The sequence below is a fragment of the Glycine max genome, chromosome 10 (assembly GCF_000004515.6).
Source record: "Glycine max cultivar Williams 82 chromosome 10, Glycine_max_v4.0, whole genome shotgun sequence".
NCBI classification, from domain to species: domain Eukaryota; kingdom Viridiplantae; phylum Streptophyta; class Magnoliopsida; order Fabales; family Fabaceae; genus Glycine; species Glycine max.
In genome coordinates this window covers 11,668,277-11,685,793 of record NC_038246.2, presented here as the reverse complement: position 1 = coordinate 11,685,793, position 17,517 = coordinate 11,668,277, and the positions used below count along the sequence as shown (strand labels likewise).

General features: G+C 37.2%; 1 protein-coding gene and 1 pseudogene across 3 annotated transcripts; one reads left to right on the top strand and one right to left on the bottom strand.

The window, feature by feature from the left end:
- Positions 1 to 485: 485 nt before the first annotated feature.
- Positions 486 to 8,285, bottom strand: LOC100781685 (F-box protein SKIP23). Of its 3 annotated transcripts, XR_416294.3 has the most exons (3): positions 7,096 to 8,285; positions 3,014 to 3,157; positions 486 to 868 (listed from the first exon to the last, which is right to left on the bottom strand). XR_416294.3 is itself a non-coding variant. In XM_003537110.4 (2 exons), exon 1 carries the CDS (start codon positions 8,213 to 8,215, stop codon positions 7,109 to 7,111), a length of 1,107 nt encoding a protein of 368 aa, XP_003537158.1. In that variant the 5' UTR covers positions 8,216 to 8,283; the 3' UTR covers positions 486 to 868; positions 7,096 to 7,108. The 3 variants fall into 3 exon arrangements, 2 of the variants coding, with proteins under 2 accessions (XP_003537158.1, XP_006588901.1); XM_003537110.4 differs by lacking the exon at positions 3,014 to 3,157 and having other exon boundaries at positions 7,096 to 8,283; XM_006588838.3 differs by lacking the exons at positions 486 to 868; positions 3,014 to 3,157 and adding an exon at positions 925 to 939.
- A 162-nt stretch (positions 8,286 to 8,447) lies between these two features.
- LOC100780070 (novel plant SNARE 13-like) overlaps positions 8,448 to 17,517 on the top strand; it is a 49,024-nt pseudogene continuing 39,954 nt past the window's right edge.

Genomic DNA, 17,517 nt, shown 5'->3' with positions numbered 1-17,517 from the left:
GGAAGTTTCATTATGAGGTGTTTCAGTTGAGGCGGGCTTTAGTTAAAGGAGTGAAGGATACATACAATGGACAAGAAACAAACATGCTTGCAGAGATATGCTTTGAAGAAATTTACACATCAGAAGTAGGACAGTCAATTCGAGACTAATGCAAGGGTGATGGAGAATTAGGGTTTTACTTTTTTCTTCCTTTTAATTACAATTTCCAAGGGTGATGAAGAACTAGGGTTTTACTTTTGTCTTCCTTTTTATTACTCTTTTCGATAGGGTTCCTCCCTGGATAGCATTGTCTCCGCTAACCATGAAGCAACAAAAGTTTCAGCATAAAATTGACAGCATATGGATTGTGTTGTTTGAAAAGGGGCTCTAGAGTAAGCCCCAGGACATTCATAAATGCCAAAAGCATGTTATGAAGTTCGAATTACTTAGCCATTCAATATTCCGAATTTGGACCCCCTTTCTCTTGGCCTCCCGCTCATTTGGCATTTATAGGAAGAACATGTATACAAATTTATTATTAATACTAAACATTCACTATTTGCATATGAAAAGAAAGAAAAAAAATATAAGTAAACTATACAACAAATGTTAGGATGAAATTGACGAGTCTCAACAGCTGAAGACAATGTGCAATTTTAACCAGTTGAACCTTCTATGTACATGAGATAATGAATTTACGATCTTTGCAATCAATGAATATGCAATAGAAGCCACTTATTAACCTCAACAAAATGTAAGTCGACCACTTCCAAGCATCTTAGCCTTTATTCAATTTACACTGGAGGAGTACTCATGCATGCATGTTGCTTTACCCAGGTTAGGTTACTGGAGACATAGTCTTCATAAAAGTCGGGTTTTATTATGGATCCTGCAATGATCATATAAGTCATTTTAGCAACAGCATCCTATTTCAATGTTAGATTAGTTTTATTATGGATCCTGCAATGATCATATAAGTCATTTTAGCAACAGCATCCTATTTCAATGTTAGATTATTCTCAAAGTCAAATACTATACAACGATTTACAGAAGTTGCCTAACCCAGGGCAAGGGCAATTTCTCAGTTATTTAAAAATAAAAAATAAGAAAAAAGTGTAGGTGGAACGTCAATCCATTCTAGGACCATTTCCCCAATGTGTACCAAAACAGTACCTTAAACTTGGAGCAAGATTGAAAACAAAATGAATAAAAAAGTCTGGTAGTTGTAGTTGTACTTGTACCCATAACTAAACAGTAATGAAGAATGGTATACAATTTACAATGATTGCCACTTCAAGGGGTTAACATACCAGGCCTCAAGAATATGCATTATTATGAGTATGACAATCTATTTAAATTTTAAAATTACCAACAATATACATAAATTATGCACCATGTAGTATAGCCTTTCAATATTAGAGAAAATGCACAATATTTTCAGCATCACTAAAATCACTAAATAGAATAAAAATTTGCATAGAGTAAACAAAGTGTGGAGAAGAAGATCCACAAATTAAGAGTGTTTACTTTCATTCTTTAGCAGTAATAATGTGCAAGTCCTTTTATAATGTACTTTTCTAAAGGTCCTTTAGAAACATCTAAGTCAGCAGGGAAAATACCATGGAAGTATAGACACTCAATGGCCCTAGCGACGAGATGTACTATTGATAACCTTACACCATAAACCATGGTAAAGCAGTTAGCCAACAGTATCTCATTTTGGAAGAAGGCAACATGAAGCTGATTGCACAGTGCTCCCCAATGTTACTCCACTTTTCAGCTATGAAATATTACCTAGTGAACTCTTACAAAAAAGAACCATGTCGAAAGACCTATGCTTCCTCTCACTAAACATCACACACACATAGTCTTAATCTAATACTGCACTTATCAACCCCTTTACATACACCAAACATAAACAGACATGCAAATTAACAATGAAGTAATACCTCATTTACTGAGTTTAAAAAACACAGGAAAGCAAATGGCTATGTAGAAACACAACAGAACTAGAAATATATGGTGCCCTATAATAAATTAATAACACTAAATTTTGTGAACTAAAAGTTTGAATGAACTTCATTTTGCAAGCTGAGTTTGTAAAAGCAACTCTCCCTTCTATTTCAAACTGAATTCCAAACAAAATTGAGGCAAAACTCAATTTACAATCGGATCTATTGAAAACCAAAGAAAGGCTTTTTCAATTTTACTTTTAGAACATATATTGGGGCCTCCCAACTGAAAGGGTATCGATATTTGGATACTCACAAATTACAAACACTCCATAAACACTTGTCATTTATCTCTATCTCTCTCTTCGTCACATCAAATCACTAATCATTTCAATCACTTATCTCTCCTTTATTCCTATGTTTCTCAAGGTGTGTCCAAGAATAATTTTTGCAACTAAATACAAAACATGCATTAAGCAAAGGAAATAGATATTCATAACACAATTCACCATGAGATAGTTAAAGAAAGCAATGTGAAGCTGATTGCAAGTGACAGTCTACTAATTAAAGAACCATGTCAAAGACCAATGCTTCCTCACTAAACATCACACACTCATAGTCCTAATCTAACAGTGCACTTATCAACCCCTTCTCTATATACACCAAACCATAGCAGATGGGTCAATTAACAGCAAATACCTCATTTAAACACAGGACAACAGATAGCTTCGTAGAAACACAACAGAACTAGCAATATATGGTGCCCTGTATAAAATTAAGTAACATGCACTAAGGCTATGTTTAGATTAAAGTTTCAAAACTTAAGTTTGAATGAACTCCATTTTGCAAACTGAGTTTGTAAAAGCAACTCTCCCTTTATTTCAATTTCAAACTGAGTTTTCAAGGCAAAATTGAAGCAAAACTCAGTTTACAATCAGACCCACCTAAAAATCAAATAAAAGGCTTTTGCAGTTTTACTTTTTGAACATATGTTGGGGCCTCATAACTGAAAACCAAACATGCACTAAGCAATGGAAATAGATATTCATTGCACAATTCACCACGAAAACATATGCACATACCATGCGTAAAGTGTCCATGCAAACTGATCCAATCCAGAAGCGGGCAGAACAACTCGAAAAACCCGGGGCACTCCGACAAGAGAAAATCTTCGATTTTTAGACTTTTTCCCAGTTGCAACATTGCAATAGTTTTAGATGTTTTTCCTACCCATAATTTATAGGAAGATTGAGTATATGAATATATTATGTGCTCTTAACAGTTTAACAGCACAAATGACAAACTAACATAGCAAATTTAGAAGTTTCATTATGAGGTGTTTGAGTTATGGGGGTCTTTAGTTAAAGGAATGAAGGATACATACAACGGGCATAAAATCAAACATTTCCTTGCAAAGATGTGCATTGAACAAAATTCATGCTTTAGGACTAGGACAGTCAAGTCTTGAGACCAATGCCAATGGTGATGGAAAACTTGGTTTTTTTCCTACTTTTAGCATTTACTCTTGTCAACAGGCATCCTTATTGGACTGCATTGTCTCCAAACCAGAATGGAGGAATAAAAGGGAGCAAATTGACGTTTGACAGCATATGGATTCTGCTGTTTGAGAAGGGGCTCAAGGGTGCACCCTGGGATACTCATAAATACCAATGTGTTATGAAGTCCTGAATTACATACCATTCAAAACATTTGTATCCTTTCCTCTTCCCTCCTACTCCTTTTACATTTAAAGGAAGAATAGGTACACAAATGAATTATTAATTCTAAAAATTCACTATTTGCATATGAAAAAAAATGCATAAATAGCTATACAGTAATTTCCAGTAGGATGAAATGACAGGTCTCAACATCTCAAGAGAATGATTTGCAAAATGGAAAGAAGTTTCAAGATGTCTTGCCTCCACTGGTGCAGTGATAAAAGTTTAGAATGTTGAACCTTGTTAGTATATGAGAGTCGGAATTCACGATGTTCAATAATTCAATATGCAATAGAAGCCTGATTGATCTCAACAAAATGTAAATAACTTAAACAAGTGAGGCAAATTTGTCGACCATTTCCAAGCATCGTAGCTTTTATTCACCTTACACTGGAGCATTCATGCATGTTGCTTTACTATGGTTAGGTTACTGGGGATATAATCTTTGTTTTATGAAAGGTAAATCACAACAGATGGCAGTCAACTGTTTAGAGCTTTACTATTATCAATATCAGGTTCGATGTGGTCTCTATAATTAAAAGCAAGCAAACTGTGGAAGGTTTCAAACTTTCAACCATGGCCATTCATCAATGTTAGGTTAAGTATATTTGGCCTGTTCTGTACGAGATCTTAAATCTGCTCATGAAAATAAATGATTTTTTACAACTGGACAGGTTCTGTGATCTGGCTTCATGGGAGGCGTGGGGCAGTTAAATTATGTGGGTTTTACACTGCATTTTATATGTAGTAGAAGAATCAGCGAGATATTTAATTTTGGTTGTTTTGGGGAGCTCTTTTGGGTACATATTAGGGAGGGGCTGTGCTAAGTAGCATTCCCAGCATGCTGTACTTCCGTATCATGTTTTCCAATGGCATCTCTTGGGCTAAGGTTGGGTTGCTTTTAATAATATTGATTTTGTCCATCCAAAAATAAAACTAGAGATATAATCATAATAAAAGTCAGATTTAATATCTGATCCAGCATTGTTGATCATATAAGCCTTTTTTAGCAATTTCATTCTATTCCAATCCTAGATTATACTCAAACTCAAATACTCACCCAACCCAGGGCAATTTCTGTTGTTAAAAAAAAGTGCAGGCAGAAAATCAGCCCATTTCTAGGATAGTTTCCCCAAATTGTACCAAACCAGTACCTTTTTGGTAGACAGTGTTCAACTTGGGGCAAGACTGAATTAAAAAAGCCCGTGTCTGTAGTTGTACCCATGTAACTAAACAATAATGAACTGTTAATGCCACTGAAATTTTATGATGTCCTATGTCTGATACCTATGCTATGTTCTGATTGTATATTTATTTTTTATGCTTACTGCAATAGCCAAAGTCTTTAAGACTGAAGTACAAGTATAGGGCTTAGTGTTTAAGATGGGTAGATGAGCATTTAAGTAGATTGGTTGAAGCAATTGCTGTCTTGACTTTTTTGTATGCATATATTTGTAACTTGGACAAGCACTACGTGCTGAATGCATGAAAGCTCTCTACTTTTATGAATTTTAAGACCATTGGACATTAGTTAAACTTGACTAGAGGTCCTTTGTTTTTTGAGAGCATTTTTTGTTTGATTTCTGAATTAGTAAGCTACTTGTGTCAACATGAACAATGGCATAATATGATTGCCACTTCAAGGGGTTAACATACCACTAACCAGGCAGCAATAAAATGCATTATTATATATAATGAATATGACATTCTATTTAAAGTTACCAACAAAATACATAAATTATACACCATGTCATATAGAAGTTATCCTTACAAAATATAGAAAATGCACAACATTTCCAGCATCACTAAAATCAATAATAGAATAAAAATTTGCAAAAGAGAATGAGAAAACAAACTGTAGAGAAGAAGATCCACGAATTAAGAGTGTTTACTTCCACTTTTTAGCAGTAATAATATTTGCAAATCCTTTATAATGTACTTTTCTAAAGGTCCTTTAGAAACATCTATGTCATCTGGAGAAATACAATCCATGTATGAACACTCAATGGCCCCAATGAATAACAGTGATGAGATGTACTACTGTAAGTGATAACCATGTTAAAGCGTTTAGCCAATTCTAATTTGACATCAACAAACAGTATCTCATTTTGGAAAAAAGCAACATGAAGCTGAAGCTGATTGCACAGTGTCTTCTATGTTACTCCACTTTTCAGCTATGCAATATTACCTAGTGCATCTATATAAATTATAATATTAAAGAACCATGTCAAAAGACCTATACTTCCTCACTAAAAATCATACGCCCATAGTCCTAATCTAACACTGCATTATCTACCCCTTCTTTATATACACCAAACCTACGCACGTGTAAATAACCAATAAAACAATATGGTGTTGTAGAAGAAAACAACAGAGCTAGCAATATATGATGCCCTATAAATAAATAAAAATTGGTATCCACGACATTGGTACAAAGTATCTACCAGCTTTGCTGATGACTAATCTTTGCCAGAAAATCCGGCTGGCCACCTTTAATGGGACTACCCTCCCAACCACGTTTTTTCCATCTACAAAGCTCGAACCCTCCCCCTTGCTTAAGGAGATTGAGCCCAATACTACTCGTACCAATGACTTGGTGCCCTATAATAAATTAACACACACTAAGGCTATGTTTGGATCAAAGTTTCTAAACTTAAGTTTGAATGAGCTTCATTTTGCAAACTGGGATTGTAAAAGCAACTCTCTCTATACTTCTATTTCAAACTGAGTTTCAAGGAAAAATTTAGAAACTTAATTTACAATCAAACCTAACCTAACTGAAAACCAAACAATAGGCTTTTTCAATTTTACTTTTTGAATGTACATTGGGGTCTCCCAACTGAACCAAAACTTGCACTAAGAAATTGAAATGGATATTCACAAGCACAAGTGTTGTTAAATAGCAGCCATGGTGGAATAGTGTGGTGAATTTTTTGCCAACCGACATAAGCTATTTGTTAAGGGAGGCCCACCATGGTGGCACCATAAGGTGTAATAGCATGTTGATATGGCGGAGTTTTGGCCCTCTGCCATGTTCTTCCATTGATGACATTGATAAGCACAATTCACCATGGAAACACTCGAAAGCCTTCTCCCAAACCAGCATACATATATACATACATGATACATACACACATACCATGCACTAATCAATCCCTACTTTATATACACCAAACCTAAGCCAATGTCTCAATTAACAACAAAGCAATACCTCAGTTACCTTAGTTTGAAAAATACAGGACAGAAGCATATAGCTTTGTAGACCAACAACAGAACTAGCAACAAACGATGCCCTATGATAACACACACACACACACACACACACACAATCAATAGAGATAGGTACTCTTGGTAAAACTCTGCATTGAAACACTTGAAAATTGAAATTTTCCGACCAAATTAACATACATATATACATACATTGATAAATACACACATTCACATACCATGTGTGATGTGTCACTGCAACCCGACCCAATCCGGCGGCGGGCAGAACAACTCCGAAAACCCGGCACACTCCGACAAGGGCGAGATCTTACCATCATCCAAACGAAAAACCCCCATTCCATTTAAAACCCTATTAAAACCCAACCCATCATCTCTAAAAGCCACGCAATTCCCTCTCCCAAGGTTCAAATCCTTGGCAGAAGCCGAGAAAGCACAATCATCCCCCAAGAACAACACCCTCTCCCCCAAATCGGTCAATTCCACCCACTTCTTCCCCTCCTCGTCGAGCCTGAACACGTCAAACTTCACCGTCCTCTCCCACCCCATCCCGGCCACATCTTCCTCGTCGAAATCCTCGTGGAACAAACCCTGCGTGCAGGAGTAGTAGGAGAGGTACATGTCGACGAGCAGCAGCGCGCCCTCGGACTCCACGAGGAACTTCTTGTCGCCACCAAAGACAGGCTCGGCGGCGAGGGTGAGGCCACCGTCATCCGGCCGCACCCTGACGGTGCGGCCGTTACTGTCGGCGCCGTAGAGGTTGCCCTTAAAGACGCAGACGTCGTCGTAGGGGGTCGGCATGTCGGGGATCACGGTCCAGCCGTCCTCGCCGGAGCGGAAGAGGGCGAGTTTCCCGGAGACGTGGATCGTGAGGAGGGCAAAACGGTCTTTTCGATGGGTGAGAGGGAGGAAGACGAGCTTTTCAATGTAGAGGGAGTCGCGGGTGTGGCGCGTGTTGGTGAGGAGGAACTCGCGGCCGAGGTCGAGGGCGGGGAGGGTGAAGAGGTCGAGGGCGAAACGGGGCAGTTTCATGGGGAAGCGGGAGAGAGGGTGGAAGAGACGCGCGGTGCTGGCGTGTGGGTCGAGGGAGAGCTTGACGAGCCAGGGGCGGGGGCGGGGGTTAGGGTTAGGGTTAGAGTTAGGGTTGAGGAGGAGGAGGGTGCGGTGGGAGAGGGAGAAGGTGTTGGTGAGGGAGATTGAGGGGTTGAAGGGAGACGGGGGAGTGGAAGAACGCCATGAGGAGCAGACGGATCGGAAGCGGAGGAGGTAGAGAGGGCTTTCGAGGAGGAGTTGTGATATTTTGTGTAGGAGGTCCTTTGGGAGTTCAGACCAGTCTGCCATTGATGAATGAATGAATAAGTTTTTACACAAAGTGTTAAATGGAAATGGTACATGTGCTTCGTTTAACAAACACAAATCAAACTTAAATAAATATGTTTTTATTCTTTTAAATTTGAGTCGTTTTATTATTAATCCTTCAAATTTAAAATTGATTTTTTTTAGAAAGAAACACGTACTATAATTATAATTACGTACACTGTTACCGCATTTTCACCCAATTAATTATTTTCTTTTAAATTATCAGAGCCATTGTCTCATTTCATTATCATGTGTGTCTTCTCCTCAAACTTTCCTTTTCTGTTCTGCTTCCATCCTCCCCTCTCAGCGTTAACCGTTCAATCCAAAATCTGGCATATTCTCAACGCCCTCTCCCTCTGCATATATTGCTCCCCTCACTTTCCCTCAATCGGTTTCCCCTTGACATTACACAGTTATGCGTTCTGCTGAGAGCTTAACCAAATCCACGACGAGGTAGTAGGGTTCTTGCCGGCAAGTGGCAACCATGGCCACTACCAGCTTGCAGATGAGCCCTCAGGTGGAGCAGATCCACGGCGAAATCTGCGATCACTTTTGAGCTCTCGCGTATGTCCATATCTCTCTCAGATCCAGCGCGTAGATTTTTCTTAATTCCAGATTCTCTGTTTCATGTTAGATGATGAATTTCGCTTAGGAAGAAAAAAACTTGGTGCGAATGATGTTATGTTACTTTTGTTGGTGGTTCTGTTTGTACAATGATTTTATGATTCTTCAAAATTTAGGATTCTGGCCAATTGTAGTGGACAGTGGGTGTAACGTGCTGATTTTAGAATAATTTTGAACTTTATGCTGTTTGTACACTTTTTTTTAATGATTCATAAAAAATTAGGTGTGATTTGATTCGTATGGTCTTTATGTCCTTAGTGGTTTGAACTCTGTTGGCACACTGCTAGTTATCTGTTTATGTTTAGAGAGTGTATGAGGTAGCTTGCTGTGCGCTTATATGTCTATACTTCACGACACCAGAATGGCAAGAGAGTATTTGTATTTTGTAGTAGAAGCCAAGAAGATCTTTCTTCAGTTCCACTTGATATTCTTGATCATGGTAATAATATTGGTGAAGATAATAAGCAGATTGTTAGTGTACATTAGCTCAGACCAACAATTGGTTGTTGCTTGTTAGTATGTTGTACTTGGAAGATCAACCAATGCATTATTTTGAGTCAGAATGAATACATAATGAACCTTTTGTTTAAAATTTGCATCTTATGCTTCCACATACAAGCATACTCTTTGTGCTCTCTTATTATCTGCCTTTTACGGCATAGAAGCCATCCTAGATAGTTGCATAGTGTGGTTGGCCCTAGAAACATTACAGCAGGATGACTACTATACTGAAGATTAGATCTAACATAAATTATTTACACTATATACAAATTATGCTAAAAAATAATTGATTATCTAAAATTTGAGACATATTCTGAATTAATAAGTCACAGTCTACAAAAAAACAGAACATTGGGGGCTTGAGTAGCAGAGCAGAGGGTGAAAAGAAAAAGAAAAGAACAGACCTGTAAGCTGTGAGGGAGGGGCATGAAAGGAGGTTGAGCAGCAGATTGGGAAGACGGTGCATGGATGAGGTGGAGTAGAAGGGGACACTGGCAACCATTAAGGGTGCTGGAAAACACTAGGAATGGTCAGAAATAAATACAATTGATGATCACTGGGCTTGAGTTTGTGAGGATGGCAAGACGAGTAGAGGCTTGCTTCAAATATGAATAATGGTTGGAAATGAAGAGAGGAGAGTTTCAGTTTTTCTGAAGCCAAAGATGTTTGGTAAGTGACAAAAAATATCAAAAAATTATGGTTCGGAAAGTAGAAATTGGGATTACCTTTCATGATGCAACAACAGTGTGAGTGTCCATGAATGGACACAATTTTGCTGCCACAAGTGTGACTGAAACAATCTGTGAATGAGTATTATAGTAGCTGCAAACTACTACGTACTGCGAAAGCACTATTACATTCCTACAATGCACTGTCATTGTTTAAAGGTTTTTGCACTAAAATTAACAAAAGTCATTGGATATCCTTTGACTGAATTGTCCTTAGTTAGAATACTCAAATTGATAGAAACTAGGAACATTAGAGAATGTTATCTTTATTATTCCAGAAAATGAGCATATCAGCTCATCAAAACTGGCTCTACACTATCCTCTCCTCCCACGGTAACCCGACCCGTAACAGATTGATACATAACCACCTCTGCCCCGGGTTCACCTTCCACCTTCTAGTATAAACTTTGAGTGTTGCTAGGTGCACCTAGCATTATTGCTGGTATTTTAAAAAAATGGTAAAATTGCCCTTGCTTGGTTTTCCTCTTACGGATCAAGTTGATCCGTAAGAGGAAAAATAATAATTTATTAAATATACAACATATTTAAAAATATTTATTTCATAATATAATTTATAAAGATATTTATTTCATTAATTATAATATATTTATAAATATTGATTTATTATAAATAATTAATTTTTTAATATATTTTTTTAGAATAAATTTGTTTAGAAGATGATATTAAAATACTTACTCAGTCTCATTATAATTATTGTTTGAGGTTATTTTATACATATTAATAAAAATTAATAAATACATAAAAAAAATAATTTTATAAAATTAATATTATCATCATTAATTTATTTTTTTATTTTTATAATTAATCATATCATTAATATTATAAAGAATATAAAAAAAATAATTAGTATTATATTAAAAATTAAAATACTAACTACTTTATAATACATTTTTTTACATGATCATTAGTATAAGTGGGAAAATAGTAATTATAAGAGAATTTAAAAATATTAGTACGTTATATAAAATAAGGATCTTAGAAACGAATGATGTCCATTTTTTGTTTAATTTTTTTTCTATGAAAATATTAGTTTATTTTTTTGTATGACCTCTACTCATGATGTCCATTTTTTGTTTAATTTATTTTTTTCTACACCCTTTTCAATTTCTATATTTCAATTATATTTAAAGTTATATTTCAAATTATTTTTTATTAGTTGGTAAACTAAGTTAACTAGGCCATTTATAATAATTTACATATACTATAACTAAGTTAACTAGACCATTTTAATAACACGCGTGTATATAGACACAAATGAAATACACAATCAATGGAAATAAATAAAACTAACATTACTAATGAAAATAAATAAAACCAACAATACTCATGAAATGGGTTTATGTACAATATTTGTATATACATGGAATATCAATATAAAATATGTACATAAACTACGTCTGATCCGTGCGCCGCCTGCGTCTAGACCTAACATATACTAGATGGTGCTGTGTCACACTCCTGGCCAACCTGAGGCATTCTTCGATCACCTCATGTGTCGATGAGCCTGGCGTGACCACCCCTTGACTCAGATGGCGCTCCAACCTCTCAGCAATGTCATCACAAACTTCCTGTTACATACAAAATAAACTGATTACACAAATTATTATGCAAATATTGAGGTAAATGACGTAAATTAGTAGTATTACTTACCACTGTATGTCTAGGCTCCTCCGCAGATGTCGACGATGCTCCTGACTCCAGCACGTGAGGGATATCCGTCTGCGGGGCATGAGGGACGACTCGGGGCTGCGGGGCGTGACCATGAGGCAGAGGATCTAATGCGTGACCTGGTGTCATGAAAGGATGCGAGATGCGAAAGAACCAGTCCATGTAGTCACTAGAACACTGGCCTAGCACCACGCACACCTCACCTGCTGAAATGATATGATCCTCGTAATGCATCCACCTATCGTGTATATCATCATACGAGACTCATGAATCGACAGGAGGAGCAAGAATGGTCTGCATGTATCCAAACTGCCGCACGACCCTCTCCGGTCGGTAATAAACAGCAACAGGCCCCCAGTGCAAGAGACTGGAATAGCATGATCTGACGTGGAAGTCCCGGACCGATCGGTGCTCCCCATACGGGATCCAACAGACATCCGGAATCCGGAGTTGGTCCAGGCGCTCCCTGTATGCTGGCATACGAATTCTCTTCACGGTCTTCTTGGTCGCAATCCACCTACACGCACGCGAAGAATCCTCGTTGTACTCCTGATCAGCAGTGGAGTCCGCGACTGACGGAAAGTGCTCGTAAATTCAGCACTATAGATGTAACATCAAAATTATAAACATTAAAAATGAAAGTGTAACAAAATTTAAAGTTGAACATTGTTGAGGCTGAACGAATGAAAATCATATTTGTTACCAATAGTAGTGTGATGTAACCGCCAAGCTGTCGGTTGTGGCTCATAGATGCATCGTTCAGCTAGTCGTATATATGCACCAAAGCAGCCACTCCCCAGGCGTACCTCTCTGCCATACTGAGGTCACGAAGGGCCTCCAAGTAGAGAACATGGACATTGGTTGCACTCTTGTTAGCAAACAGAGTGCAACCCAGAAGATGAAGAAGATATGCGCGAGCTGCAGCTGTCCAATGACCTGCCTGGCATCGGCGCTCATATATATCACGTACCCATTGCAAGCGTACGTACGGTCCACGACACTGGGCTGTCTCAGCCCTAGCAGACTCTGCAAAGGCCATCAATAAGTCCACCAACATCTGAACCGCATTGTCCACGTGCAAGGGCTCAAAAGCGTGTAAGTCGCCAATCACGGGAAGATGGAGAAGCGAGGAGATGTCATCCAGCGTGATGGTGAGCTCTCCCACTAGAAAATGGAAACTAGACATCTCTCGGTGCCACCGCTCCACAAACACGGACAAAAGTCCCCGATCGCCGGTGTCTACCGAACACGCGATCAAAGGACTTAGTCCTGTACCAGCAACAAGTTCCTCAATGGCAGGGACAGGTCTGCCTAAACTATGGACCTTCCTCCCATGAGAGGATAGCTTCAATTCAGGACGCTCCTGAATTGAAGTATAAAAGAACACAAAATTCGTTAAAATCATCATTTAAAGGAAAACTAATTTCAATCATAAAGTATAATTTACAAGTAACTAAAAATAAATATTATAAATACCTCTTTCGTCCATACGCTGCAAGCAACGTGATCCGCATACTGGGTCAACACGGATGGGTCGCTCGGACCACTCGAAAATCCCTCATGCTCATCCTCAGCAGCCTTTGTGCCTGTGTCCGTAGGAATGTCTGCCACAATGTCCTCTACAGCAGCTAGTGCCTCCATCGGGCCATCCTGAACATCTGGCGCAGGGACCACTGGCTCATCGCTGCGGAGCATCATCGGAATCATCACGATCTCCTCTGCCCACACCTCTGCCAGTAACTTGACCTAAGGCACGACCTAATCCTCTGGTCCTAACCATGATCTGCAAATGAGTACCGCAAAATCCATCACTCATTTCATTTTCTCAAATTTCATGCGTCTAACGCATATAGGCATTATGTTTTTTCAGGCACTACTTGGTAGAAAAAGGATATTCGAACTTTGAAATTAAGATATATGCATTGCTTATAAGTGACACTGATTTGGGACAGCAAAGCACCATCACCCAATGCTTGTTCAAGCATTTGGTTGACTAAATTCAATTACTCTAATGACCACTTGTTGTTTTATCATATGTTTTACTTATTAGAGAGAAACTTGCTGAGCTTTATGAATCTGAGAAACAATGGTCAACAACATCTCAAATGCTTAGTGGTATTGACCTTGATTCAGGAAGGTGTTGTTTTGTCTTAAATGTGTGATGCACCTATTATTCCAGGTTGGGACTGATAATGTACAAGCCTTCTCTTTCATGGTGTTATCATAATAGCTAATTATTGCATTGACTTTTGCAAGGTCTCTGTGGGTAGAGTGGATATTTTCTATTAATTCAAAATTTGACCAATATTGGGATAGAAACAGGGGTGCATTGGTAAACTTCTATTAGTTTGTTTAGGGAAAGCTAGTACAATTTGGTGTGGAGAGAGAGAGAGAGAGCAAGTATAACTATTAGTTTGTTTATGGACATTGGTTCATGTTAAGAGGGTGGGGGAGAGAGGTAGGGGTACATTCAACTAATCGGACATGTAAATTGGGGGATGAGGCAATTTCAAACTGTACACTCTGAATTGAGAGGGGTATTTAAATATGAATTTGGCTCTTGTAAAGTAAGAAGATGCACTAGAGTGGATGAAGTGTAATTATAAGTTTATAACTGTTAATTAAAAATCAATGGTTCAAATCGTGATAAAAACATGCCCATCTATAACGTTTTTTGTTAAAATCTTAACTATTCGTTTTTTAATCAAAGGTTATAAGTATACTTTATTCTCTAAATGGCACCTTCATCACTTTAAAAGAGCTAAATCTTTTAAATATAGAAGCAGTTTCACTTGTAAACATTTTTGGAAGAGGAAAAATGAGGCGAAATTGTTGATTCTCTTGGGAAATCATGTTTCTGGTCTAAAGTTACAGTCGAATTTGATTCATGAAGGAATGAAAAATTGGGGAAAAGGAAATATAACTTGGTATCTTGGTGCAGATTAGTTGTTTCTGGTGAGGCATAATTATGATCTTTGATTGACATTGGAAACCTTTAATTAGGAATTAATGCTAAGATAGTGTTTGATGTGTGTGGATAAACGAAATAGAATATTCTATTTTATTTTATTTTTATCTTTGGTTCCACCCTTTTTTATAGAACCAAAATATACCATTTCTCAACACAATATTGTATTTTGTTCTATTTTTATAATTCACCAAAGCTAGAATAGAACCCATTGGTTATGTTCCATTTTGTAACTTCTGTTCTAATATGTTTACCAAATGCTACCTACGAGTCTAAGACTTACCAAAAATATATGATTGGATTCCTAGGAATCAGCATTTAGGACTGTGGAAGGTGTTGGTGGAGGTGGCATCTTTGTGCCCGTGCTTACTCTAGTTGTGATTTTTATCTTTGTAATAATGAGACTAGTTTTACTAGAAATATATGGTTTGGAATATTTGGATAATTTAATACAAGCACTAGGTATCTCTTGGAATTTTTTAAATGAAGTAATTCATGCTAATCATTCAACGCTACTAAGCTGATGGATGATGCACTATTTTTGCTATGGTCTTGGCTTCGAGCATCGGAGAAAGACTTTAATATGCACTTTAACTATTGGTCTACCAACCTAACAATATGTTTTTCAGCAGATTAGGAGGGCTCATTAGCTGTGGGGCATTAATTTAGGAGGGCTCACAAGCCAAGGGGTATTGTTGATGTATTCTTTTTTGTAGGGTGGATCACATCAGTCCAAAAGTAGCATCACATGTGGATCCACTAGGATTTTTATAACACCTTGTAATTATAGTACCTCTGGTACTCTTTTATTAATATATATATATATATATATATATATATATATATATATATATCCAATTTTGCTGATAAAAAAATGCTAATCAATATATATTATTTGGATAATTCCCTAAAAGAGGATATATCTATATATATAGAAAAGTTTATCTAAATAGACCCATAAATGTAACCACTGATGTGTGTTTTATTCTATTTATCATATACTTTATATAACAAGCCTAACTAATATGTATGTCTACGAAAAAGGGATATTAGGTGCTAACCGGGACAAGATTTTTTTCTAATGTGTCCAAGAGTCAGTAATTAGTCATGAAGATATATTTTAGATGCAAATTACAATGTTCAAGTTCAACAATATTGAAACAACCAAAAACAAAATAAGGCAAGCAAACCTAATTAAAGGGGAAGCATTGATTTGCAGGCAATGATTGTACAGTCTAAATTAAAATACCCTAATTTGAAAAAAAGCTCACAATGTATAAAATATTTGGCATTTTTTCAATTAAAATGAAACTGTGACTTTTACGGATCAAGTGATCCGTAAACTACTAACAAATAGTTTACGGATCACTTGATCTGTAAGCCTCTTCCAGATCAACTTGATCCGGAAGATGCTTATGGATCAGGTGATCCGTAAATAGCCCAGCAACTTCCCGATAGCGGTTTCCGCCATCGCCTGCAACAATGGTGGAAAAAACAAAACGCGAAGAAGAAACGTACCTCGAAGAAGAAGCAAAAATGCAAAGAAGAAGCAGAAACGCGAAGAAGAAGCAGACCCACACCTTCCTCCGAGGAAGAAGAAGCTAAATCGCGGCGTAGGAGAGAGAGGCGAGAGAGTTGTTTTTTTAAAAAAATACTCAAGGACTTAAAGGACTTTTCCCAATAATTGTTGGGTGCACCAACAAAACTGCTGGGTGCACCTAGCAGTGCTCATAAACTTTCTAGACCTTAGGCTTCTTTGGGCTTGGATCCAACAATTGATTGCAGACCTAATCAGCCTCATCATCTAACTTAGGCTCATCATTCAATATCCTATCACAAATATTACTATCACTCTACATATATTTTCTCTCTCACTCATTAATACCTAGGGTAAAGTTAGGAAAGAAAATGCAAATTCTAATGAGTATTTATTTAGGACTCAAAATTAGAAAGTATTAAATTAAAAGTTAAGTGTTTTAAGTTTTGAATGTTTTAATGCAATATTTCATTTTTTTATATTCCATAACAAGTGTTGGTAGGACAATTGATTCATGCAATTTCTAAAATGAAAGATAAAATGGAATAAAAAAACTTTACTAAAGAGACGTTAGACCTACTGTATGTTATACATTCAAGAAGGGAAAAACTGGAAAAGAGTAGACAAAATAACTAATAATTAGGGAGAATCTGAAAGGAATTGTTATTTTGATACAATTAGATAATATGTTTTAGGATTTCCTTATATTAAATAGGATTAATTACTTAATTTATTCTTCTTACCTTATTTCCTTATTTTAGATAAGATTTAGTTTCCATGTTTTAGGTTGCCTCTTAAATAGAAAGAGAGGAATTGCATTACTGAATGATAAGAATAGTTTGGGTATTTGAAATATTGTTGATTTGTTGGTCTCTAAAAGCACCAGCAGCATGATAGAATCCCTGCGGGTTCTACCAAGAGACTCATAAAAGTGTACAATGGTATATAATATAACGTAGAATTGCAGGATACTCGTGATATGTCTGTTAGTATGAGTTGAATCCTCATTAAATTTCATTCATATCCTACAAAGAAGTATTCATCTGGAATTCAAAGGATATTTAGACTCCAAAAGTGCACCTTTATATCAGTGTTGTCAAATGGCGGTCATAGCGGTGCCATAGCAGAAAGGAGTGGCGGTTTTTTGAAAAAATGCCACCAAATAGCGGTGGCGTGACAGGTTGCGAATGACGGTGCCATGGCGGCGGCCATAGCCATGGCGGTCATGGCGGCATGG

What these genes read in the sequence shown, in the direction of transcription:
- LOC100781685 (XM_006588838.3), bottom strand. Translation starts at nt 8,215, where the DNA reads ATGGCAGACTGGTCTGAACTCCCAAAGGACCTCCTACACAAAATATCA.